Raw genomic sequence first — 27,505 nt, 5'->3', positions numbered from 1 at the left:
AACCAATGGAGTGCTGCTGGTATAATCTCTTTTAAGGGTGAGGAATGGTACTTACTCGTTGAAATCAACAAATGACTCCGGGTATCAGGTTCGGCCACTCCTGATTCCAATTCGAACGTTTATGTTAAACACTCAATGTTCAATTTATTCGAAGATATTTGCTTCACTATAAAATACAGTTTGGACAGTTTGCATATACTCGAATTTTTGTTGTAGTAGCCGATGGAGTGCTGCTGGTATAATCTCTTTTAAGGGTGAGGTTCGGCCACTCCTGATTCCAATTCGAACGTTTATGTTAAACACTCAATGTTCAATTTATTCGAAGATGTTTGCTTCACTATAAAATACAGTTTGGACAGTTTGCATATACTCGAATTTTTGTTGTAGTAGCCGATGTAGTGCTGCTGATAGAATCTCTTTTAAGGGTGGGGAACATCGCTTACTTGTCAAAATTGACAAATGACTCCAGAGCTCGGCCACTCCTGGGATCCACATACTCGAATTAAACGTTCAATGTTTAATCCATTCGAAGATGTTCACTCCACTATCAGATTTTGAGCCTGATTCCATCAAGAATGTAGACTACCAATAAAGAATATCTTTCGCTGTCTGTCTGATAATGTTAAAATTAGATAAAGGTTTTTTAGTCTTGCTGAAAAAATTCGACGCCATGTTATATTCGGTTATCCCCGTACCCTATTATTTTGCATTGTTGACTGTTAGTTTATACTCTATATTTCAATGTTTATTTCCTTGGCTACTATATTCTTAGAAATTGCTGTAAATAGTATTAACACTAATCGGGAACGTATAAGTTGTGCTTTTGATTCTCAGTTATATCTAAGTCTTTAAAGTTTCCTTACTATTTAGAACAGCTTTCACTCTTTTACTTTCAATTTTCCTATTAATTACAGCAGCCCTTCTTATTCTAATGCCGCTCTTTAAAAACAAAGAAATTATATCCAAACATATAATTTATATTCCTATCGGTGGAATTTATTCTAATAAGGAGTTTATTGGCACATTATATTAATATATGTGTTTAGAACATCGTGGTATTAAGTCATCAAGGCAGGTTATCATGTAAAATATCTAAGACTCTTGTAAAACTTAAAGTCTCTAATATAATTTTAATTTCGATATAATTTTTTGGTGTAAGTCCAACGGAGCCATTAGAGGCACACATCTAATGATGTAAACCTGTCTCTTCATGTTGTTTGTTATCCTCAATCTAGCAGAAGTTTATTGCAAGTTTAAAGCAAGGCTTCGAGCCGAAAAAAAACCGATAGTTAGGAACGAAAACCGGAATCGAACAAATATATTTTTTTTATTTGAACCGGAACGGAAATCCCTTATTATCTAACGTATAACACTGACTCTAAATATAGGTTAAATTCAATTAATTTAATAACATCGTAAATATATTAAAAACATTCCTAACACATTCCTATTATATATATACATATTATACATAAATAATTTTATGAAAATAATATATATGCGAAACATATTGTATATGTTAAATATATATAAATAATTAATATAGTTTATTGAGAAATAGAGCTTCAAATAATATATAATGAAGCTGTTCGAAGTTTCAAACTGTTCGAAACTTCAACTACTTCGATGTTTCAGCATCTGATTCAATACACCGAGTTGCTCTAAAACATATTCGAACATATTATGTTCGAGCATTTCCTAGTTTACATAAAGCATTTTCTATTTTACATAGAGCATTTTCTATTTTACATAGAGCATTTTCTATTTCACATAGAGCATTTTCTATTTTACATAGAGCATTTTCTATTTTACATAGGTATATGTGTAGAACAAAACGAAAATAAAATTTAAACGGATTTGCTCTTCTAGAAGCTCAAATATTCAAAGTATTCAATCGAGCTGCTCAAATATTATAATACTCGAGCACTTTAAAGCACTAATTTCGAATCTATATAGGGTACTAACAAAATTAAGTCATATTTAACTGACACCGTGTGACCAACTTTATTTATAAAATATTTATGTATAAATATATATGCTATAATTATTTTAATTCTAATTATTTCGTTATTGCCACTGTAATGTACTCTATTTGATATTATTCCTAAATTAATATAGTTATTATATATATATATATTTCGCCTATTATTTAAGAAATAAAGCTACTTATGTTATTCCAAAAACTAACTTAGTTATATAAAATTATAGACTTATTCATGATATATACATATGAGTACCAATATCCAAAGATTAAAGTTTTATATATAAAAATTGATAATGCCAATAGTTCAACTAAATAAATAATCAATTATGAATCACATATAATTGTGTTAGAAACTAAAAAATCCACTTATTGTTTTGGAAAGATAAACTAAATCTGTATTTTTAAAAACTGTAATATTTTGATTCTTATATAAATCAATTATCATTTATACTATTAGCTATAAGTTATATTCTTACATTGTCATACTTAAGTAAGATCAGATCATTACTTGATCAAATCAGACTTATTTCATTTTTCATTCAGACTAACAGCCAAAAATCCTCAATATCTCAAAACCTCATTTGATTTTTTAAAATCAGTACCCGGTTTTCGAACATTTTCTGGGAAAGTTTCCCTTCTCTCACCCACAGTTTTCTTGTAATCCTTTAAAACGCGCTATCTACTGCTTTTTTCGACAATAATTGATTCACATATATTCTTATCATATAGTATATATATTAATTATTGTTGTTGGAGGTGGGGAATATGAAATGCACCAGAAACTTATAATAATTTTAATTTTTTTTATATGTCAAATTACAAAAGATCTATTTAAATAGAAAAGAATATAATGTCAGCAAATGTGACTGACTATATAACCGTTTCGGATAGTGCCAATCGTTCAATATCAGTGATCAGTAAAGATATTTATTTGTCCATTTCCAACTTCTTTCCAGCGTCTACATTGTTAAGATCCTTGTATATACTCTCACATTTTAAATAATAAATACTAGTTTTCTCGAACTTACCAAAAAGTTGTAAGTGCAATTTACATTGCAACTTTTTAGTGTATTGAAAAAATTTGGATTTGATAATTAAAAATAAAAGTCTAAGCACAATCTTGCAAAAAGTTCTCAATCTAGGCTAATTAAACAAAAAAATTAAAATTTTTTCTGGAAAATTTAAATTAATAAGTGCAAATTATCATCATCTTCCGTGACTATACAGTTCATGGAGGACCTAAGCCTGTTATTTACTTTTGTTTTACAATTTCTTATGTTCATTTCTTCTAAATCCTGCTATACACTGTCTTTCTATCGTTTTATTGGTCGCCCTCTTCTTCTGCTCATTCCTACTACGTTCTCATAAATCTTAAGCGGTACTCTCATATCCGGCATTCTTATCACATATTCAACCCATCTTAATCGCTGCTTTTTCATAAATTTTTTGATTGTATCACCTTCAGCTAGCCGTTCGAGCTCGGGTGTTTTTTATGCGATACATCCCGTTTTCTTCCAAAAATTTTCTGAGTTTTTTCCTTTCAAACACGTATTTGCATTTGAATATTTCTAACTTGCCCGTGTAGGCGGTAGATTAGACTGCAAGTGTCAAGCATTGATCAATAAAAAACCAATTTTCTTAGTTAAATTTCTTTATAGGGAGTAAATCCTATAATAATGCTTTCAAATCATTTTAGTCCATTATAAATACAAGAAAACGTTTAAAATTTAATAGACATTCGCTCCAATTAGTTATATTGAAAATTATTGTCTTTTTTAATAAAGAAAAAATATTTTAAAATATCTTCTATATAATGATGTCTGTTATGTTGTATTAATTTACACTATTTAAAAATCAGTCCATTATCTAAAAGCTGTCATGTCTTTAACTCTTTAGAAAGTTTGGAATTATTATACTAATAAATTCTATTGATGTGGGTGGACAAAATGTATAAATGCTGTTAAGAACATGAAATTATAATTCTTAATATTTTTTTTTATTTTATTTTGATTAAATTTGGCAGAGATTTTGAAGATTTTTCTACCTTAAGAGCCATAGACCTACCCTACCCTGAGAAGAAACCATAGAACTTTAAAGCGTCAGTGACATTTAATAAATAATTAAATAATTTATTTTTTTTTTATTTGTTTTTAAAAGATTTTATTTTAACCAATATTTCGACTATAATCTATAATCATCATCAGTGTATGATGACATCATCAGGGTATGATGACATCATCAGGGTATGATGACATCATCAGGGTATGATGACATCATCAGGGTATGATGACATCATCAGGGTATGATGACATCATCAGGGTATGATGACATCATCAGGGTATGATGACATCATCAGGGTATGATGACATCATCAGGGTATGATGACATCATCAGGGTATGATGACATCATCATTAGGGTATGATGACATCATCAGGGTATGATGACATCTATCATTAGGGTATGATGACATCATCAGGGTATGATGACATCATCAGGGTATGATGACATCATCAGGGTATGATGACATCATCAGGGTATGATGACATCATCAGGGTATGATGACATCATCAGGGTATGATGACATCATCAGGGTATGATGACATCATCAGGGTATGATGACATCATCAGGGTATGATGACATCATCAGGGTATGATGACATCGTCAGGATATGATGAGATCATCAGGGTATGGTGACATCATTAGGGTATGATGACTACAGATTATAGTCGAAATATCGGTTAAAATAAATAATAAATAAAAATGTTTTTAAAAAGTTTATTATGTAACTATTAATCAATTTGTCCATAAAAAACCAAATTATTATTATAAATAATTAAAAAAAAAATATCAAGAGTATTTTTTCGTATATTATTTTGTCTACCAAAGTCTATACAATATTATAAATAAGGCCGTATGAATTTATAATACAGTGAAAACTCTGTTAAATGGACAGTCTCATAAACTGTGTGATACCCCCTAGTATTCCTAGTTGTAATTTTCTAAAAAATGGTCGCGATTTTAAATTAACATTTCCTTGACCGGACAGAATAGCTGATCGAGTCGGCTCTTTTAAGAGAGCTTTCACTATATACTCAACATTTATAACCTCATCATATCATAATTTTTAGTAACTAACATAATTCTAGATGCAATTCATAATTGATTTTTATTCGAGGCTCTCTATGTACAAAGAAACTAATCGATGTATTAACTAGTTGATTTTAGCCCAACATTATTAAAAGTTTTAAATAATTGTAGTTGAAACGCTTAATCATTATGAAAACGTACTGTTAATATGCATAGTTATATATAGAAAAAAAATGTGTTATAACAAAATCATAAACTCTTTAAAATACAAAATCATCGAATAATTATAAACAAATTAATAAAAATAAATGTAGGTATGTGCAAAATTCCACAATAAAGATAAAATTATGAAAAAGATATATCAATAATATTTCAATAAAAATTTGTCCTAAAACATATTGTTCATTACCGTTCATTAGCGTTCATTATTAGTTCATAACTTTTATGAATGAAAAAATATTGTTATTGTAAATTAATATAAACAGAAATGAAGGTTTTAAAATTTGAATCGAAAATCGAAATGCATTGTATGTAAAAAAATTCATTAAATTAAGCACTAATGAAGTATCGCATTTAAAGTGGACCCATTCATCGAAAATGATCCTTTCGATGAGTTTATCCAATATGTACTCGTACATTGATTACACCCGAACGACATCATCCACACTCACGCGACATAAGAATATTTAATGTACAAAATCATACGAAGCCATGAAATATAATGTAATAATGAAATTTCATGATCGTGTGCTGAAGAAAATTTACAATGTAATTAATGAAAATTTTTAATAATATTTCATAAAATTTATTATAAAAAATTTGTATAATTTTTTCTTTATAATTGTAATTCCTTTTTTTTTTGTAAATTTACATATATATTTACATTTACAATAATATTCAATATTGCTAATAAAATAAGTATGAATAATATAAATGACGAGAAAAAAAACTATATAATTAAAATTAATATTTAAGACGTTAATGTGTATTATTATGAATGAAATAAATAAACAAAAAAGTAAAATTATTATTATTTATTATTAAAGTTTTTAACGTGAAATCACCCAACAGCCAGTACTACGGCCAGAAGAGTCCTATTGTACCATTTTGCACTATTGAATACACAAAGCCCTTTAAAGTCCCAAACTTAATCTAGAAAAGAGTTCTTGTTGTTGTTGTTGTGACCCGCCGGGACCTGCTTGTGGAGTCCCATTGGGGGATGTTGAATGAGTCTTGGTCGTCGTTGATGACGAGTGGCTACGCTCTTAATCTGTTTTAGTGACGGAAATTCTAATGAAATAAGTTTCTTTTGTGTGTTGTTAAAGCTGAACTGTCACAAAGAATATACATACTAGTTTTCTTATCTTCGAGGCATAATCTGTATTCTGAATTATCAGATAATCGTTGTTTATAGAGGTGATACTTCAGACCATAATGTCCTATAATGAAATGAGTACGGTTTTATCAGTGCTTTGCTTTGTCTAAGTCTTGGGAAATCTTCCCAGTACACCAGCCGCATATAATTTTCCTTCTCCTTGATTGTTTTTTTTGTACTGGCCCAGTTTAACTCACAAAAGGTTGAGGGGCTGCAAAAGCAGTTTTTGATGCAGTTCTGGCTGCCCCATCAGCTTGTTCATTTGCGACAACTTCTCTGTGGTCTAGAACCAAATAAAGGCTTAACATATTCCGAACTTCAAGTAACTGTAGAAGCTCATAACACTCAAGAACCTGTTTCGACTTGAAAGTTCACGAAGATAGAATTTAAAAGCAGCCTGGCTATCAGAGTAAATAACAATTCTCGAACCAGACAATTTTTTGAAGAAATACTTGAAATTCAAACATATGTCATTTCAGTGTCAAACCAACATTGCAAGTTTAGCAGAAGACTTTTTTGATGAGTAATCTAACAGATCATGATAGTTTGCATTATCATAATTACAAGAGAAAGAATGTTGTCTCTGCTTAGTGGCAGATTAGACCAATAATCATATTCTCTGTGATTGTCTGTCTTTGATTTGTTCCAGGAGTAGATTGCTAAAACATAACACTTATTCTCGTCTATAGTTACGATAATCAGCTGACAAAAATACACTCATAGTCATCAATCATCCTCTTTCTAGATGGTAGTACCCCGCTAATTTTCGATTCTATATGTTAAGGCTTACAATTACCAATTCTTTTATTAATACATGTTCGTATAAATTTTTATGAAAAATTAAATTGACAAATATCATAAAAAATATGTTTCTGATATCCTTATATACTAGGTAGCTTGGTAAGAAAGTCCTCTTGAGCTCAAATAATAGCTCATTGTGGTGCCACAGGAATAGCTTTGGTTCGTATATAGACTGAATGTCAGTATACGAAAATTTGTTTAAAATTTAGTTCCAACGTCCAAGGACTTCTTACTATTGTAACATGCAAACAAAAACCAAATTTCAGCACCTGTAATCCATATGACCCAAACTATTTTACAGCCCTACATTGAATTCAAAACTTCTGCCGTTATAAAACCATGATTCTATATTCTAAACGTCTTTTCATGCAGAAAGAGAACGATGAGTAGAAGTCATACAATCTTAAATATCCTGACACAAACAAGGCTTCATTTTAATTATTACATACTACACTTGATGAGTAGCTAATGTTGTTGTTGTTGTATCCTGAGTGGATCTATATTGCAAATAACATCGAAGAAATAACAAGTACAAATACATGTTTTAGGATATGGTTAATTTAAAGAAATGTGAAAGAAAATGGATCAAGAACATATTACGAATCAATGCGGTTTATATTAGCCTGGGTTTAGGTAGAGAAACCTAACCACTGCAATGGGACAACTCGTGAAGGACTAAGTCCAACTTGTTTTGAATGTGGCCGGACCGTAGGTCCCGGAGATAATCGTCTAAAGTGGCGATAAACTTTCGCTCATCACCCCCAACATGAGCAAAACTAGCAGTTACCATCACATTACAACAAACAACAAGTGGGAGCTTCTTTTTTAACGAAATATTTTGTTTATCTGAAGCCAATTTCAGCTAAAAAATATTCCTGCCACAATTCTGACACTCAATCGATCTTCGTATATTATTTAAACTATTGCTGATCTTTTACAGGTGGGTTACAATCACCCAACAGCCAGTACCACTTTGAGCAAATTATGGTCGATACCATAAATAATACCTGCTTTGACTATAGGTCTAATTTTATATAACACTTGTTACCTCACCAAACGACCAGCGCACATCACTCAGTTGATCAACAATTGAGCGTAAGACTAGTAAATCTATTGCTGTAGCACAATACTCGTATTACTATAACGTTAATTTTGCATACACAACTAATCATCTGATACAACATTCCGCACAGATATATCAACAAATTTATTCATCTAAATACTTATCACATAAATAGTTTTTTGATAGTTTAAATAGTTCAATTTAGGAAAAATAACAACAGTGTAACACTAAGCCTAACTCTAAAGCACTTTTTAAACTTCTTACATAGACCTATATGCAGTATATATTTTTACAGTACTAACAGTTATAATAAATATTTGTTGGATACTCTAGCAATGATAATTGATATACATTTTAAATATCGAACTACTTCTGTATTTACTGATAAGTTTTCCTATTTGAATTACCAAAGACTTCGAAATAATTTCGTAATAATTATTTTACATTATTTTGCTAACATTTTTAAAATGATTATTTATAGATAAACAATTTTTATTTTTAATATCTTATCTTACTTTTTGTTTTTGTTATGCTTACAGATTATGTGCAGTAAAACTAACATTTTTTCATACAAAAATTACAATTTGTTTTATTTAAAATATTTACTAAAACAAATATGCATTATGACACGGAACAATCACGCAAGTCTTGTAACGTACAATATAATACTAAAACATTTCCACATTTCCATTTTGAAACAATATAAAATAATTTATATATGCTATTTAGAAGTGAGTATAAAAACATACTAAACTAATTCTATTCTAATTTGATATTTGCCTCAACTCCGTCTATGTACACATCCTGACCGTTGTATAAACAAAATTGCCGTTTCACATAAGCGAAGAGCAAATCGGTTATTAGGAAAATCTTTAAAAAAAAAAAGAAACGAGAAACAAAATTAATTTCTCTTAAATTTAGCATACAAAAAACATTTAAACTTACCTGACCAGACGATAAGGCCAAGGTAACGCCAAAATAGAAGTTTGCATTTGCGGACCCGGCGTGTATCCACAAATACCAAAGCGCCGGCAACAAACTCAATGTGACCAACACCATACAAAACACTAAAAACTTATGGGCCATAACTAAAAAACAACACACAATTATTTATATTGCAATGTTAATATATAAGTTTAAATGTTTAAAAAGAATTTTACTTTTTCAAAATAAACATGAAAAGTTAAAATGAAAATAAAAAAAAAACTATAAATAATTTAAAATTAAATAAAAAATTTATTTATAAGAACTAACTGCTAGGACATTGGTTCAGGAAAAAAATTATATTTTAATTGATGTTTAAAAAAGAAATCTGTACTTACACTTCCAACAAGTTCGCCAGAGTGGTAACAGCGCTAAATATAAACCCACATCACCAAGGCATGGATATGAACGAAATATAGAAATTAGCGCAATTAAAATAGTTGCTAGCAGAAAGGGTTCTTTTCGCATTTTCATTGTAAGTGGAATCAAATAAAGTACGGTAGCATTCATTTGGAATGTAATGAGGAACATAATACGAAAATGCTCAAACATTTCTGTGAAGAAATACCAGAAAAGTCCGATATTAGGTTGTAGATCACGATAGAAGAAACTGCGATAAAAACAAAAGCTTTTAAGTTATTTAAAAAAATAATTTCAATTTATCAGTACTTACATAAAGCCGAGTGTACCATCAAGAAAGTTCCAACTCTTCATTATACTATAATTCAGTAACATAACACCAAAAAAGAAAATGCCGAAAAGTAGAACAATACCAATCGCCTTGTATTTCGAGCGGTTAGCAAATACCATTATAATCGGTGACAGCAGCACTATTGGATATAAATTACGCATTGTTTCCAAAGACAGTAAAACTAAGCAAGGCAAAAATAAATGCTTGTTCAAACACCACAATGTCAACGCCAATAGTAAGTTACTAAATACAGCTGATGTCAACGCACTACAGCTCAGCACGGACATTGGATTGAATAGATAAGCAAGTAAAACGTAAAACGGTATTAACTCTTCATCCTGCAAATGCAGCTTCAATTCATCAGCGTCTGGAGCATATTTACTTTCCTCCTCTAATTGCTCCAAATATTTTTTGCGTATATAATTTTTACTTGCATTATACAGTATAAATGCAGTAAATAAATCTAAAAATATGTATAGAAGTGGCACCAATTCAGGTGCTTTTGTGACTATATTCCCTAGCGCCAATAAAACGACCGGCGTTTCATGCACTATATCGCCCGTATATGGATCAATTCCATTCTTATGCAAGTAAATTCCTTCTTGTACTGTAATACAAAATAATGAAAGTTAACTGCAAATTAACTGATATTTAATAATTTAATTACCTCTTTTAAATGCATTTAGAGGCGTTGAAATTTCGTTACGCTCAATAAATGGTTTTGCAATGCGTGAGGTAGAAAATAGATAACGCAGTATGCCTCCACCAATAAATAATAACAACACTTTCATTTGCATTTTCATTATGCACAATTTATTTCATAAATTTGTCTATAATAATGTTAATAAAATTTTCCGATAAACAAAACGACAAAGACCAATGACAGCAGCTGTCAATGACAAGCCATATGCAGAGAGACCAGCGCTCATGTCAAAAATAATAACTGATAAAATAGAACATTGGCGTTGCCACTTAACATTCACATACATAATGGAATAACCGATGATAAAATTGATACGGATGAGGGAGATATGACACAGTTCATAAAATTATAATGCAATATATATTAGTTTTATTTACATGTTCATATACTTAAAAATTCGTTTTAAGTAAAATATACGCAGTATAAATGTCTTTATTTAACACTGAAACTTTATTACAAGTCAAGTTAAGCATATGTCAAGTTTGAGAATTGACATTAACGAATATTTATTTTTTCCTGATCGGTATATCCATACATTAAAAACTCGATTATCTTCAAATGCAAAATTAAAAAAAAAAATTAAAGTCCAAATAAATGACATTTGCATTAGTTTTTTTAAATGAAGGGACGGACAGACATTAAATATCATATATATGTTAAAGTCGGTTTTGTTTCTTAGGATTTTCGCTTTTATCTCGATAGTATTTTTTGTATATTTCTATACGCATTTCAACAAATTCAATTTTGCCTTCATCAGAAGAATTCCGAATATATATTGTAAATTTTATGACTACGAGAAACTTAATATTTTTTTTTGGTACAGTCTTAAATATCAATATGAAGAGTATAAAGGTGCATCCACACCAAAGTAAACGATTGCGAACGAACGAAGTTTTGCAGGTACCATTACAGGTACCATGGTCGAAGTGCTATTAAAATTGCTGACAGTTGCTGCACAAAGCTTATCACCAATTCTAATAGTACATTTATACTGTGTCATTATCACACTGCCTTGTAGCCACAAGTGAGGATGACATACCACACAAAAATCATTCATATAAATGTGCTCATTATTGATAAATCAGCTCATTTAAGGTGAAAAATTACGAATGCAACCCTTACAAATAAGTTATTCACAAGAGAAAACACCAAAATGTAAAAAAGGGTCATATGTAAAAAGTAAACAAACAAAAGCTGAGGTGTAAACAAGAGCACTGAGAAAGTAAGTATATAATAAAATCTTTATTGATTTAAATGGATATATAAAATGTATGTAAATGATTTTTAATTTTTAGTGCGATATATTATTAAATGAAATTCGTAAGATATAAAAGTTTTATTAGCTGCATAAATTAGCTCACTTATTAATATAAATGCGTAAGTCCTTAAATGAACCAGTGTGAATGTACTATTACAGTGATGCAAATAATCACTTAAATTAAAATAAACAGTCAAAAATTCATAGATAAATAATCAATTGACTGGCATCTAACCAATTATTTAAATACATAAAACATATAGTAGTTGTTGATAAAATTAAAGATAATTAATGATATATTAAAATTTTTTGCACAATGTTGCATCTAAAGTTAAAAGAAAATCTTAAAAAACTAATATTACCTGTCATTGAATATACATTTTTCAGTTATATTTAACTTTTAAAGTGAATACTTTTTGCACAACAAAACAAATTATGTAAATTTTTATTAGAATGGTAAAAATCAATTAAAAAAGTTGAAATTTTTCTTCAGCACAATGAAAATCATTGACGTTTAAATCAAATTACAAGAATAATTAAATTATTCACTTCTATATATTTTTTTTATAAAAACTATCAAAAAATCGGTTAAGTTAATATTCAAAGGAAATTATATTATGTTGCAACAATAAGAGTTTTCGGCAACTTTTAAGTATGGCAAAAAGCAGGAAGTTGCTTGTTTAAAGTTATTAAATTTGTACGCAAAACAACAACACTACTTTCTCTGTCTAAGCGTCTAGTTGTGAAGTGGTTAAATATTTCAGTGATTGCAGAAAAAAAGCAATAAGCAATCTATTGTAAATTTTCATTGGAAATTTCAACGAATATTCCACTCATCTGTCAAAATTTGTAAGCCTAAATTCATATCAAATCAAAAAGTTTCACAAATTTGAAAATTGTGTACATAAAGAAAGTACAATTAAAAACACTAAATTTTTTAACTAATTAGTTGTATTAATATTCTGAATTCATATTGTTGTTAAAGAAGATTTCAAAATTCCTGCATTTATTTCACTTTTAGTTCATTAATCATTTTAATTTTAAGTTTTAGTTTTATTATATATTTTATACAAAATGTAATATGCTTGCATTATGTGCACATATGTAAGATTTGTTCTTTAGGGAAACATGTTTGGCAGATTGCAATAGTGATGTCAATGCTTCGCTTAGCGCCTATAGACTTGCTGTTTTTTTGCCAAACCTGCGAACCGCCGAAAGCACCTAAAATTACAATCTGTCATGGTCAATTATTAAAGTCAAAGAATTCTTCATAAGAATGGCAACTTTATTCCGAATGTTTTTGATTAAAATTTTACCTAATGTCAAAAGAGTATACTGATGCGAAACTCCAACTATCAATTATTTTAGTACTTCATTCAAATGTGAGATTCTTTTTTAATATAAAAAAATGCTTTATGTGCATTATTTAAACAAATTAGAAGTCTTTAATTACTGAATTCAAATTTATTCTCTTTTTTGATTAATTTTTTACGTTGATACATATTTTATTTGACAGTGTCAGTAACATGGAGTTTCACACCTGTCACAATACAGAATTGTTTACATTATCGCGTGTTTTTTTTTTGGCAGAATTTGTTATAGCTGGGAGTTTTAAAGAAATAGTAAAAAATAGTTACAAATATGGCACCAGCCATGGCGAATTTCACAAACGATAAAGACTATAATAAAATTGCTACAAAATTTACAAATATTACAAAGAAACCGGAAAAATTCTTAAGGTATGTAAATTAAATGATTAGGCGCACGTGTTGCTCGTAGCTGGCTTTTTTTTTGTTTTGGTTTGAAACATGAATTAAATCTTAAAATTTTTTTAGTGCGCGACCAGAGAAATATGATGACATACAAAATTTGCTGCAAAATACCTATCGTTTGGCGGCTATTGAAGACTCTAGCAATAAGGCGGCAAGAGTAGAAGTACTTTCAGAACTATATGTCGATGGCATGGAAGAAGAACAAATATGGCAGCAGCTGGAACTAAGAAACGAATTTGTTATGTCGACATTCTTAGAGCAAACAGCAAAACTTTTTGCATTGCAAGAAACAAAATTGGAAATAAGATTAGATGAAGGTGATAGTGATGTTGGCTCTGAAAATGATGATAACACTGAGAACGACGACATTGATGATGAAGATGAGAATGAAGTTACTGATGAAGAAGACAATAATGAGTTAAAAAATTTGTATGATAATGACAGAGATGGTGGTGACGATGATGAGGACGATGACGATGATGGAGAAGAGTTCGGTTCTAAACAATCTACATTATTTAAAAACAAAACCAAAAAGAAAAAAATTCGACCATCTGTTGTAGATGATAAATTCTTTAAATTGGACGAAATGGCTGATTTTTTGGATGCAGAAGATGCTAAAGAAGTTCGAAAGCAAAAAAACAAACCCAAAATTGACGATAATGATGGAATCGATTATTTTGCAGAAGATCTGGGTGAAGATGATGCCGATGATGACAGTGAAAATGATCATATGAATTATAAAGACTTTTTTGATGAAGATGAAGACGCAGCAGCAGAAAATATTAAAGATAAGGAAAAAGTTGTACATAAAAGTCAGAATAATGATAAAAATAATTTTCACCCGGAAGATGAAAATGATGATCATGGTGAAGATGTCGATGAGGAAGATGAAGATGATGTAGATGAAGCTGAAGAACATAATGCTTTTGATAACGCTGATGATGATTATAAAGAAAATGAGGATATAGAAGATTCTGATGTCGAAGAGGCTGCTTTAAGTAAAAAATTAAACCAAAAAGGTAAACCGATTGCGCCTGCTTCAGATACAGGTACAGATTCTGATTCTGATCAGGTAGATGAAATGGATGAGAAAACTAAATCGTCATATGAACAGCGTCAAGAACGTCTTAATCAACTAATACAAAATTATGAGTCAGAAATACTCGGTGAAAAACCATGGCAAATGAAAGGAGAAGTTCAAGCTACAAATCGTCCACAAAATTCGCTGCTTGAGGAGATATTAGAATTCGAATCAACTTCACGGCCGGCTCCTGTAATAACAGAAACGACAACAAAACGTTTAGAAGACATCATTCGTCAACGTATTAAAGATCAAGCATGGGATGATGTAGTACCAATTGTACGACCTACACATACAGTACAAGATTATCGTAAATTATTGGTACTTGATCAGGAAAAATCAAAAGAATCACTGGCACAAATTTATGAAAAAGAATATCAAAAGGAAATTGATAAATTGGACCCGAATCGTGACGATACTGTTGAAGAAGAACCTAAAGAGCATAAAGATATTAAGGAACGTATGCGTAAATTATTTTTGCAATTGGATGCTTTGTCGAATTTCTACTTTACACCGAAACCTGTGGCACCAGAAGCTAAAATTATTACAAATACACCTGCCATTAATATGGAAGAGGTTGCGCCAGTTACTGTTACTGACGCTAAACTTCTTGCGCCAGAGGAAGTATATCGTGGTCCCAAGCATGAATTGCTGGGTAAATCAGAACGTACGCGTACGGATAAAAATCGTGAACGACGTAAGAAAAAGCAAAAGCAGCGTGCCATTAACAAAGTGTTGGAGAAGAAAGATATACAACGTCAAAAACTGGGTATACCGTTGTCGAAAAAGGAAGAAAATGCAAAGATACTTAAGACTATAACCAAACATAGGAACGTAAAGAAGGTAAGTCACAAATCAATATTTAAATAATTTTTTTTAAAAGTCGTAAAAGGATCATTAAATATTAACAACACCTAATAATAGATAATATGTTGTTGTTAGTTAAATGTGATTAGATCTTTGAATATAGACTCTCATTCATAAACGTAACAATAACCAGATCTCGAATCTCATTTGATTCAATATTAACCAAACTGGACCTCCTTGTCTGGTACTCATATAGTTTGCGCAGTTAAGGCAATCAGATGTTTTAATCTATATTTCACACAAAATGTAGATTTTAAATCCTTAAATATTATCTCTGACGGGTGGAAGTTAACAAGTGTGTGTTTAGTTATGAAGTTGATATGAGTGCAGATCTGTTAAGATCGATAAATATGCAGGTTAGTTTTTCATTCAAATGAACTGTTTGTATTATTTTTTAAGCTTTTAGAATTGCCTTAAGTCTTTACAAATAGTTTATATTGGAGGCTTCTAAGTACTTATAGGTTTAATCTCTTGGTATAATAATAACTGAAATAACATCGACAATCTAACATCATTAAAAATTTTTGATTACGAATTTTTTTGTTCTCAAGAATATACGAGAGTACTTCCTATTCTTAATTTGGTTTAGATATTTTCACCGGTCACATGGTCGTAGGTTGTCTCATTGTTTATGTACCAAGATCGTATTTCGCTTTTAATAGTGTTTCTCCAGGTTTTCAGTGGCTTGCCTGGGTCTGTCTTTTACTTTTTTATTTATTAGCTATACCATTGAAGACGCTATTAATGCAACTTGTCTCCTAGTGAGGCCACTTTATTTCTAAATCCAATACAGTTGATTTATATCTTCTTCATCATTGTTCTCCCTTCGGAATAGGGGTTAAAATATTCTTGAGTTATGGCATGCCTGTCGTATGTGGCAACGAAAATCCATTAGGCACCACTCGGTACTATTTGCGATATGATTGGTAGTAAGTGAGTTTTACTTGCGACACGTGATCGAAGAGGTAAATCCGATACAAAGGGATAAGGCACGCAAATTCAGCTGCCTTGACCAATAGAGGTTGTCTCCTTAAAAGGAGTATTGTTGTACCTGTGATTAAAACCCAAATATTCATAATTAGAATGACTGTATTCATTTACTTTCATTTGAAGTTTAGTTATATTCTCCAATCGGATACTCTAATCTAAAACACAGTAGATGTGCCAGATAGGCCTCGCCTCTCACCAACAGGAAAACTATGTCCAAACGTATAGCTTGAATTCGTATCGGCCAAATTCTTTAAAACTTCAATCCTACCATTATACTGATATGTAAAAAACACCGTGGTGTAAGTTTTTACTTAGGGTAATTACGTAAAATAACTATAGACTCTGTCCAACACTATTTTGAGTAGCACAAGGATTTTTTGTTTGAAATAGAAAAAAAATAACAGATCTTTGGATGTATTTTCTTGAAAATAATCCGCATTTTTGGAAATAGATATAGACATTCCTTTAAATCTCGCCTCAAATTGTGGTGGTTTTTATAATCAATAACACTGCATTAAGCTAATAAACAGACGCTGCACGAAACTTGGAAATGAATTTAGTGAACAAGCGTGATTAAACGAGGTTGGAAATAACGACTGAAGAAGGGAACACAGTATACACGTTACGTATACATAGATGAATCATATTATATGGTAAATGGATTAATGGAATGGTAAAAAAGGAATAAACGTACCTGCTGAAGTTGTCCGAATTGTCAGTTTTAAACAGCACTTGGTCATCGAATAATATGAAAGTCTTCTGGGTGTAAATGCAGCCGCTCTGGACCGCTCTACATCTTAATCCATGCGCCGTCTTTTTAAATCATTTCATGTTAGCTACTTGACAAATCGCAGCGGGTTACAATAAAGATAACAACAACAAGAGAAGATAAGATGAACTGATAATTGATTACCTGTAATATCAGTATGTTAGCTTGAAATCAAGGATGATAGAAGTAGCATACAGCTTCTACTTAAAGTCAAATTAAACTTGATTCCTCTTTATATTCCATTTTCTCAAAGACGAGGAACTTCAGAAAATGTAATTAACTTAATTCTGTTATGCGAAAGGGAAATGATAGCATTTCAGGATTATTTTGTATTGCTTAGTATGTGTTCTATACTTTTTCTTCTTAGTAAGACTTTTCCGCTGACAGATGACGTCCAGCATTTGTGGTTATTGTTGCTATTTTTATTTTTATTGATGTTGTTGACGCTGAGGATAATAAAACTTGCCAAATGGGTTGGGATGAGGAAAATAAAGTTATGAAGATGTGAAATAGGTGTAAAAAAAGGGATATGTAGGATAGTTAAGACTAAGCTGTCATGAATGATGATTTGATCGACCGTAATGTTTGTTGAGTGAAGTTAGTATTCGGTCATGTGCGAGTTTTCTATTCCACAGGGATTTCCTTGTGTACTCTCTTTTGAGTGTGGCGAACGGCACTTGGTCGTCGAACTGAACAAGTGGCTTCGGAACATAGGTCTGGCCGTTCTTGGAACCTGAAACATATTTGCGTTGCCCATTTCTATTATGCCAATAAGCTAAGGATTTTGAATATTCAAATCAAATTTTCAAATTATAATTAAGAGTAAATGTTTTGTAATTTCTTGGTAATTAAATTAGTTAGTTTTATATTCGTTTTTTTTTAGAGTGGGTCGAATCGAAACATTTTATTTAAGTTTTTTTTCTATTAAACTAATAATTAGTAAGCGTAAATTGTTTCAAGACCACTGATGATGGGTATTTGGCGTTACTCGAAACACCTCTATCGTCAGCCAAAAATTCAATTGATTAAAATAGTATAAAAAAAATTTTTGTTGTTGTAGTTCACAACTTTTCAAAAAAAACCTCTTTATTATTAAATTTTTGAAATAAATTTTATATAACTTCATTAACAACGTTTTAATTCTTTTCAGTTGGCTATGGACAATGAACAACCCGCACTAAAATCTTCGAAGGCGTTCTTCAGCAAACTGCAAGAAACTACGACGGCGGCTGCAACGAAGAGAGCTGCTAAGAAGAAAGCGGACTCAACTGCAATATCTGCCAAAAAATTCAAGTTGTAATAAATTATATTTTTACTTTAGTTAAACTAAAATAAATGTAAAAAATTTTTATATATTGTTTTTCCACGTAATAATAAGTAATAGATTTGCTAAGTTTGAAATAAGAAATTTTTGTACACAAATTTTATTCGGAATCCTTTCTGCAGTGAAATCCTTTTGTAATCAAGTCCAAACTATGTAACTTTACACAAGTGAATAGCTTCATTAAAAAATTAGTGAAATGCTCTCCTCTTATCTGTGCGCGTGCACACGACCTAATCTCCAGTCCCCCGCTGTCCATGCCACTGCGATGATAAAAGTTAAATTTCAATGGCATGCCTGTGGCGTTTCCAAGGAACATCAACAACTGCACCACGTACACATTCAGCACAAAGGAAGAAAATAAAAGTACAATAAATATAAAACCCAGTAAATTAACAAAAAGAACATGACGTCAAAAGCACAAAAATAGTCGTAATTGTTTCAAACTTATTTTTATGCGAGTGTATAGTAATAAAGTAGTAAAGTCATATTTTGGCTAAAAGTCAAGTAGATAATCTTATAGTGCTTCAGCTTAGTTGGGCTCAGTCACGTGATTATAATTACACTGGAGAAATGCCGAAATTAATGTTGACTTATGATGAATTCCAAAAGATTAGACACATCAATACAAATAAGCGCTGCATGTGGTGGCAGGCGAAATGTCTGGATTGGGACAAAATGATCATCACTGAAGTTAGAGGATGCCACACATGTCGCTCTAGTGCTCCAGTGCAAGCAAGTGAAATATAAAAATAACTCAATTCATACACGATAAAGTGTGCTGCTGGTTAGGAGTAAACAGAAGTATATGAAGATGCTATGACGATTTAGGTAGGCGTTGTTCATATGTATTTTGGTTTTGTGAACAAAAGTTTTCTTTTTTGAAAATTAATTTTAAAAGTTTATAATGACCATTATTATTTATGACCTTTTGACATTTTTTCGGTACCTTCATAATCCCATCTGTGCAGAACTTCTGTGGTTTATTGGTGAAAAACTTGGTTAAGTGATTTTTATCGGTTCTTCGCTCGGTCAATTTTTTACCATCAAAAGAGTTTTACAGAGATCGCAACAAGTAGTAGTCGGATGAACGTTAAAGGTCGATAAATTAAAACTCCCTAATGCAGTACCGTTCTAAAGAAGAGTTTTACAAGAAAGAGTGCGAAAACCAAAAGTCATGATAAAATGAACCTATGGAAAAATTACATTCAAACTTTATTCGGAGGTCCAACTATAACTATAGATGAAGTTAAAAAAGCAATTGGTAGAGCATAAATAGGTAAGGCAGTAGAATCTGATTAAATATCAACAGAATTGGAAAAATTGCTACCGGGTAATGGCATACAAATTTTAAAGAAATTCTTAAACAAAATTTATAACATCAGTCAGATACCGAACGAATGACTCCAATCTACTTTTGTCACGATTCCGAAGAAACATGCTCCGAAACTTTGTGCAGATTTTAGAACAATCAGTGCGATGTGTCATTTATTAAAGATATTTCTTCGCATTATACACGGCAGAATTTATCAAAAGTTGGAAGAGCGAATGAGTGACACTCAATTTGAATTTTGGAAAAGACTGGATACAAGAGAAGAATTGTACGGAATTAGGGCCCTGGTGGAAAGATGTAGATACTATAGCAAAGACATATTTTTGTGTTTTATAGATTTTGAAAATGCCTTCGGTACAGTTCAACATGAAAAACAAATAGAGATTCTGAGGTAATATCAATTGGATGAAAGTGATATTCGAATAATTGCAAATTTATACTAGAACCAGCGCGCAAATATACTTGTTGACAACAACTTCACAGAGGAAGTAGAAATAAAATGCGGGGTTCACCAAGGATGCATTTTGTCAATCTTGCTGTTTGATATTTATTCGGAGACCATATTTTATGAAGCTCTATTTGGTGTAATAGACAGAGTTACGGGTAATGGAGCATATTTTAACAATTTCAGATATGCAGATGACATAGTGCTAATTGCCGATTCTTTAGAGGAACTATAGAAACTATTAAACGATTTATAAGATATTACAAGAAAATGTAAATTAAATTGCAATAATACACAATATATGATAATAAGCAAGAGAAAACATGTTAATGAAATACGGGTGCGAGTTGCTTCCGAGAGCTGCTCTTATTATTAAGGCAGGAAGAAGAAAGAATTGAAGGAAGACGCGGCCCGTGAAGAAAAAAGATAACGTGGCTTAAGAATCTAAGACAGTGGTTTTATAAAAATACTAGATCGCTTAATCGTAAAGCTGTGGACAAAAAAAAATATCAATCATGTTAACCAATGTTCGAAGCGAACAAGGCGCTTACAAGAAGAAGATATATATTTTTAGGTATTTATAAAACTAAAACACATTTTATATGAATAATAATAATAGAAAAATATCACTATATGATAACGATGTTATAGATATGCCAAAAAAGAGATATGAGTTCTCTAATATCTAGCAAAACTTGAAGTGGGACTTTAATGGTAATAAAATGTTTGATGGCTTTATATAGAAAGGAGGTGAGACTGCAGCGGTACAGATTTTAATTTGAAAGATTAAGTATTCAGAACATTGACTATTGCTTTCGTTAGAATTTCATGAAGGAATTCTTCTATAAAGAAATAAATGTGGTATATATTTAGATTTACATATATGATTGACACGTAACTACATAAAAAAATGGAAGGCGAATACAACATTTTTATGAGTATATTTTTAAGGTCTGATTTAGTTAATGAAGTGAATGATTCTTTTATGTTTTCCATTGTCAGTCCATGACGTCACTTCCATAATTGTCTTATCAATTTTATTAATAATTTAAATCGAAACATAGAATATATGTAAGTTGATTGACTAGTTGTCTATATTGTATAGAGATAAATACGAATTTATATCAGACTTTAAAAGCTTTTATTGGTATTTATAAAGTTTTATTTTCTAGAATATTAATACATTCAGAATGTTCATTAAATATGACAATAGAAAAAAAACATTTGCTATATGCAAATTAATTATTGTTGTGGAAAAATATCACTGAAAGAGTATTCTATGAAACAATGCATGAATCTGGATTTGCTCATCTGCGAAATCAAGTGTGTTTTAATCAATTCAAATAAACGGTTATGATTATTAAATTAAATATTCAAATTACTTTTGAAAATATAATTTCGTCTTTTTTTTTGTTTTTGCAGTAGGTGTAAAGCATAGACACCCACAGTGTGAGACTTGAACCCACTAAAACCACCTCTTAAGAATGAATATGAAATTGCAGTAATCTGGGCAGAGAGTTTAAAGCAAGAGGCTCAATACCTAACGAACTAGGTTCATATAAGCTAGAAAGCATGGGCGTGAAGCAGTGAAATTGGGTGATGGTGAAGGGGGTGGGATTATCACGCAAGCTCGGGGTGCTATTTCAAGTTTTATATTGTATTTTGTAGTAATATTGAACTCGATAGAAAATGTTTATTTTGACTAAATGACTTCATGTGCTATTGGTAATGAAATTTGTTTTTCAGGCTTTTTGATCAATTTATGAATAGTTTATGAATAGTTATAAATATGCCATTTATTATTGATAACATATGCTAATATGTTGATATCAAACGGCATCATCACTTATTAACATTAAGTATAAACATCGATTCGTTATAAAAATGGAATTGAAATAAAAATTGGGGATATTGCACACTAATATATGGCGAAGAAATTTCTAACCTCAATTGAGACGAGACTATATATATGTTTACTTATAAGAACAAATTCAATTCTAGATATTTAGATATACGTTAAGCGAGAGCAGGACAAAATGTGTTATTTTCAAATATTACCGAATTTTCTTATGATATTACCAATTGAGTAATAAACTATTAATAACCTCACATTTATATCAAACGAGATTTTAGACAGGGTGACTCTTTGTCGTGTGACTACTTTACCCTAATGTTGGAAACGATAATTCGAGCTGCAGTTTAAAACCGCACTGACACAATATTCTATAAAAGTGTGATGCTGCTTGCGTATGCCGACAATATTGATATCAATGACCTGAACAACCGCGTCGTCAATGCCTATTTTCTGAGCGTCGTGGGACTCACGTCACTGTTGACAATTATAAATTTGAAGTTGTGAAAGACTTTGTTTATTTGGGAACCAGCATATACACCAAAAATGACGTAGGTCTAGAGATTCAACGAAGAATCACTCTTGTCAACAGATGTAACTTCGAGCTAAGTATGTAATGGAGAAATAAGTTCCTTTTCTGACAAACAAAAATCATGCTCTATTAGTCTTTTATCAAGCCTGTCCTGTTGTATGGTGCAGAAATTTGAATAATTACCAACAGTGATGAGAAGGCATTAAAAGTATTCGAGAGAAAAATTCTTCGAAAGATCTATGGTTCCTTACGCGTTAGCGACGAGTATTAAATTAAATGGAACGATAAGCTGTGTGAGCTATATCGCGACATTGACATAGTTAAGCGCATAAAAATTCAGCGGTTACGCTAGCTTGACCATGTCGTGCGAATAGTAGAAGGTGCTCCAGCTAGAAAGGTGTTTGATTCATTCGGTAGTCGCAGGTGAAAACGCGATGGAGGACGTCCGCAGCTTCAGTGAAAGAACCAGGTGATCAACGATTTGGAGGCGCACGGTATTACCAACTGACGACAACAAGTAACTAATTGGGGTGGCTGGTAGAGGATAGTCGACGCGACCAAGGACGCCTCACGTCTGTAATGGTCAACTGAGTAAGTAAGTAAGTAACTTCACAATTAAAGTAAATTCACTAGTGGTTTTCAGGTTTTCACCAAACTTTAAAACTAAAAAGTTTCTAGTCTCATAATTTAATTGTCTTATCGTAAGCCTTATAGCATCTAAATAATGTTTTTAAAATCTGATAAGTTTGGATCTGCCACAGAAACGCTAACAATGTTAACTCAATACATTTATTATACATAAGGTATTCGCGTATATACGAGGATGCCCATTTTAAAATGAATTCCTTTGTTCGAAATGATATGAAGTAACTATTTTATAGAATCAAGTTAAAACCCATTAAAATTTCAAATTCAAGAAAACAAAAAGGATTTAATTTCACATACTTAAGTTTTCGAATATCATTTATTTCATCCTTTGCAATCCTGTAATTTGGTGAATTTTGTTTTAGTTCCTTCTTTTTCTTAAACAATAATTAGGCAAATTCGTGACCTTATCTTCTGTAGTTAAGTCTTGAATGTGCTTTGACGTCACATTTAAGCATTGGCAACACTGAGTTGCCTCACATCCGGTCAAGAACTCACAGGCACGCACCAAATTTGAAAAGTGTTTACGTAACTATTTTTCCTATTTTCTCTACACAAACTTATGTTTTAAGGACTCAATACCCAGGAAAACTATACACAATTTAAAAAATTTTGAATTTAAACGTTTCAACTGCTTATGAAATTTATTTCATCTTAAAGAACTTTGTAGGTCAATAAAAATTGTTGTTATTATAAAGCCAATCTTGGAATTGGGACATTTAAGAGATAGCGGAAATAAGTGTAAAATTCAATATAGAAGATAGATAACGGATAGTTATGGAGAAGTAAGTTGGGTCATGGAATATTAAACATATAATGCTGCAATCCAAGCCATATTAGTTGAAGACTTGATTAGAAGGTTACTCTCGTGTTCTTGCTAAGACTGCTAAGACTTTAGATGCCAAGTTTTATCTTTAGAAACCTCTAAAGATAATTTGTTATTGGATTGCAGAGGAAACTGATTGATTCGGACTTCTTGTCACTCCTCACGGATCGACTGTTCGGATTTGAATATTTGTCTGTTGTAAATAATTTCGTAATACTTTAGTGACTGTCATTGTTTTTCTTTATCGATATTAAAATATATATCAGTAATTGCTAGTGCTTTAAACTTCGTCTGAATATCAGAGGTAAGGATAAGGTAAGGATAATATAAATGCAGGTCATGTAAATACGCAACTTGTCAGTCCCGTCAGGGAGTTATATTATGTTCCTTCCGATATTTTAAGGTACTTGAATAATTGATGTTTTTTCTGATGTCACGCCATTATCAAAGATAAGGATTATACGTAGACATGTCTTGTAAATGCTTAAGTTGCCAGCGATGTGAAATATTATATCATGCTATATAGTATTTACTTGATTACATATATGGTGAATAAGTGTGTGAAACATAGAAAGCGGTATTTTAGACTTGAATAAAAGACTTGAATATATGAAAAATAAATATAAATAAATCTTTTTAAACCTATGTCCATCAAATTTTTGTGGTCTCTCCTTTCCACTTTAACTTAATCTTATAAAACTTAATAATTAAACCCAAAATATTTTTACGAGTTTAAGTTAAATTTCTTCAACTTTTTTTGACATTTTCCTTCTAGAATTAAGTACCTGAGGTTTTGCCTCAGTACTTGATTTAGTTCGTATGTGGTGCTTCAAGCACATAAAAAGTACAATGGCGGTGCTTCAAAAAACGTATACGAGTTTAAGATTGTAACAGGTGACGAATTATGGATATATGCGTATCAGCCAGAACGTAAACATTCAGATAATTTAGAAGAAAGCTTTACTACTAATATATATTCTAATACTTATATATATACAAACAAAATGAAAACATTAAACTGAATGGGAACATTCAATTTTGAAAAAGGGAGGTGTATAGCCATATAGTTCCAATTACCTGTTGCTGGCACTGAAGAAAACACCTATCAACAAAATTAAGAAATCTTGAATTTTTATTCCGATCCGAATTTAGATTAGACCGTCCGGTACAGTCACAGCCTCTCGACTTCAGTTGGAAGCACAATTCCTGGTTAATTTTTATGCGTCAATAACAAATAAATAAGTCGTCTCATTGAAATGTTACTACAATATAAAAATTCATGTTTTTCCACAAATGATGTTACAAAGACAAAATGAAAGATGAAGTTTTTAGAGCATGCCTAGAAAAGCATTCCACCAGTATTCCTCAAACTGTTATCTTCTTAACAAACTTCTATTTTATCTGCGTTACCTAAAGGCATATTATCAAAGTTGGACTGTTTTGAGGAGAATAAAGTGACGCCAAAGATTAGAGAGAATTATGATATTATTTATAAAAATACCTGTTTTAAAGATAAAATAAACAATGCAAGGTCTGATCTAAAGAAAATAAATGTATAAGGATTTTATGAAGAACACCATTAGGCGTACTATATCAGGAGCTTATTAACTATGGAACATAGTAGTCGATGCACAAATGGTATCTTATTTTATTTGTTATACGATTTACCTGCTCAATACTTTCCATGTTTGGATAACATAAACTGATAAGAGGGAATCAGACTTTGGTTATTGGAGTTATAAGACTAGTTCTTCTGAAAGAATTGAGCTAATAATGAATGGATCTATGTTAAGAAAAAAATATAGGCTCTTTAATTTTATTTTTGTATAATTGGAATTAACGATATCTTGCAGTAATTGAAACATATCTAAATCCGATGATGACGTGAGAATGTTTGGTGATGTTAATATTGTAGGATATTGTGTATAATTTTGTTAATAGATTTCCATGAAAGAGTGTTAGGATTAATCACTTTAATTATTTTGTTAAATGGATTATATATATCATGATATTAAAGACACGCTTATTTATAAATTTATATGCGTCTTACCCATAGACTTGCTCTTAGAGAGTATTAAAAATATTAACCAAAGAAACCAATTGACACTAATTTTTACAAGTGCTCGGTACTTAGAAAGGATAATAGAGCTTAGATGAATAAAAATAATAAAATAGAATTTGCCGACATTATCATGTTATGGAGTACCAATTTCAAATAAGAAATCATAAAAATCGCAAAAACAATTTAAGTGCGTCAGATTGCGGTACTTGGTCGGAATTATAAAAAGCTTTTTCATGTAATCTCCAGGGATAATGCGACGGACAAATTTATTGTGAACATGTAAATTTACACAAAATAAATTCAAAATAAAATGGAAAATTGCTTTAATGTCACATTAAAGCAAAATAAATTTGCAAATGAAAGAAAATAAAATAAAAATAGAAAAAAATTAAAAATGTATGAAAAGAAAAAAAAATGAAAACAAAATGAAATTTATCAAAAAGAATCCCAAGAAAATGGACCAGAAACAAGCAAATCCTCACCAAACTTGCTGCCAGATAAGAAGCTGTGCAGTAAGTAGTCGATTGTATGCAGCAATTAACGTGCTTAAAGCAAGTGGCAACAAAGTTACAACAGCAACATACAACATACAACAGCACAGAACAACATGCAGCAGCAATTTTATATGCCAGCAAGTCGCAAAGCTGAAGCAAATTTTCCCATTGTTGGCTCCTGATGAAGCATAAACACTCAACACTGGCAGTTAGAGGAATTTAACAAAGTATACACTGGCTTACATGGAATGTCCTTGTTGTGGTAAAGGATGTGCATGGAAAAGAATTTCATTTTCATATTTCGTATATGCTGACGTCGAAAAATGAATATTCCTCTTATACCAGTACCTACAGACAGCCACATACACTCACTGCCACTCGTAGATACCCACTGACATACAGACATATATGGACTGCTCATATCAACGGAGGCAAATATCACTTATTATGCTTAGCTATAGAAAATTTAAAATCTGTTTATTTTGTATGTATGTCTGTCCGTCCGCTTAACCGCAAAACTGTCTGTCTGTTGCAAAGTATCTGTGTGGTTCTCCGTCAATGTTAGTTT

General features: G+C 31.1%; 2 protein-coding genes across 4 annotated transcripts; one reads left to right on the top strand and one right to left on the bottom strand.

The window, feature by feature from the left end:
- Positions 1-8,870: 8,870 nt before the first annotated feature.
- Positions 8,871-11,016, bottom strand: LOC119687487 (phosphatidylinositol glycan anchor biosynthesis class U protein). Its single transcript, XM_038101817.1, has 5 exons — positions 10,655-11,016; positions 9,970-10,594; positions 9,635-9,906; positions 9,258-9,400; positions 8,871-9,182 (listed from the first exon to the last, which is right to left on the bottom strand). The coding sequence occupies exons 1-5, from the start codon at positions 10,788-10,790 to the stop codon at positions 9,072-9,074; spliced, it is 1,287 nt and encodes a 428-aa protein (XP_037957745.1). The 5' UTR covers positions 10,791-11,016; the 3' UTR covers positions 8,871-9,071.
- A 760-nt stretch (positions 11,017-11,776) lies between these two features.
- On the top strand, positions 11,777-18,778 carry LOC119687486 (U3 small nucleolar ribonucleoprotein protein MPP10). 3 transcript variants are annotated; one of them, XM_038101816.1, is made up of 4 exons: positions 11,777-11,912; positions 13,465-13,687; positions 13,784-15,644; positions 18,578-18,778. In XM_038101816.1, exons 2-4 carry the CDS (start codon positions 13,590-13,592, stop codon positions 18,725-18,727), a joined length of 2,109 nt encoding a protein of 702 aa, XP_037957744.1. In that variant the 5' UTR covers positions 11,777-11,912; positions 13,465-13,589; the 3' UTR covers positions 18,728-18,778. The 3 variants fall into 3 exon arrangements, with proteins under 3 accessions (XP_037957744.1, XP_037957743.1, XP_037957742.1); XM_038101815.1 differs by lacking the exon at positions 11,777-11,912 and adding an exon at positions 12,545-12,797; XM_038101814.1 differs by lacking the exon at positions 11,777-11,912 and adding an exon at positions 13,044-13,330.
- The last annotated feature ends 8,727 nt before the right edge of the window (positions 18,779-27,505 follow it).

The sequence above is a fragment of the Teleopsis dalmanni genome, chromosome X (genome assembly GCF_002237135.1).
Source record: "Teleopsis dalmanni isolate 2A chromosome X, ASM223713v2, whole genome shotgun sequence".
In the NCBI taxonomy this organism is placed as follows: Eukaryota; Metazoa; Arthropoda; class Insecta; order Diptera; family Diopsidae; genus Teleopsis; species Teleopsis dalmanni.
The sequence above is the reverse complement of the archived record's forward strand: the minus strand, read 5'-3'. Positions and strand labels throughout refer to the sequence as shown.

Bases quoted from the DNA above. Each gene is read 5' to 3' on its own strand.
- LOC119687487 (XM_038101817.1), bottom strand. From the start codon at position 10,790: ATGAAAATGCAAATGAAAGTGTTGTTATTATTTATTGGTGGAGGCATA. The intron at 10,595-10,654 runs GTAATTAAATTA...TTTGTATTACAG, and splicing joins TCTAAATGCATTTAAAAGAG to TACAAGAAGGAATTTACTTG. The intron at 9,183-9,257 runs GTAAGTTTAAAT...TTTTTTTTAAAG, and splicing joins TGGCCTTATCGTCTGGTCAG to ATTTTCCTAATAACCGATTT.
- LOC119687486 (XM_038101816.1), top strand. From the start codon at position 13,590: ATGGCACCAGCCATGGCGAATTTCACAAACGATAAAGACTATAATAAA. The intron at 13,688-13,783 runs GTATGTAAATTA...AAATTTTTTTAG, and splicing joins AAACCGGAAAAATTCTTAAG to TGCGCGACCAGAGAAATATG. The intron at 15,645-18,577 runs GTAAGTCACAAA...AATTCTTTTCAG, and splicing joins AACATAGGAACGTAAAGAAG to TTGGCTATGGACAATGAACA.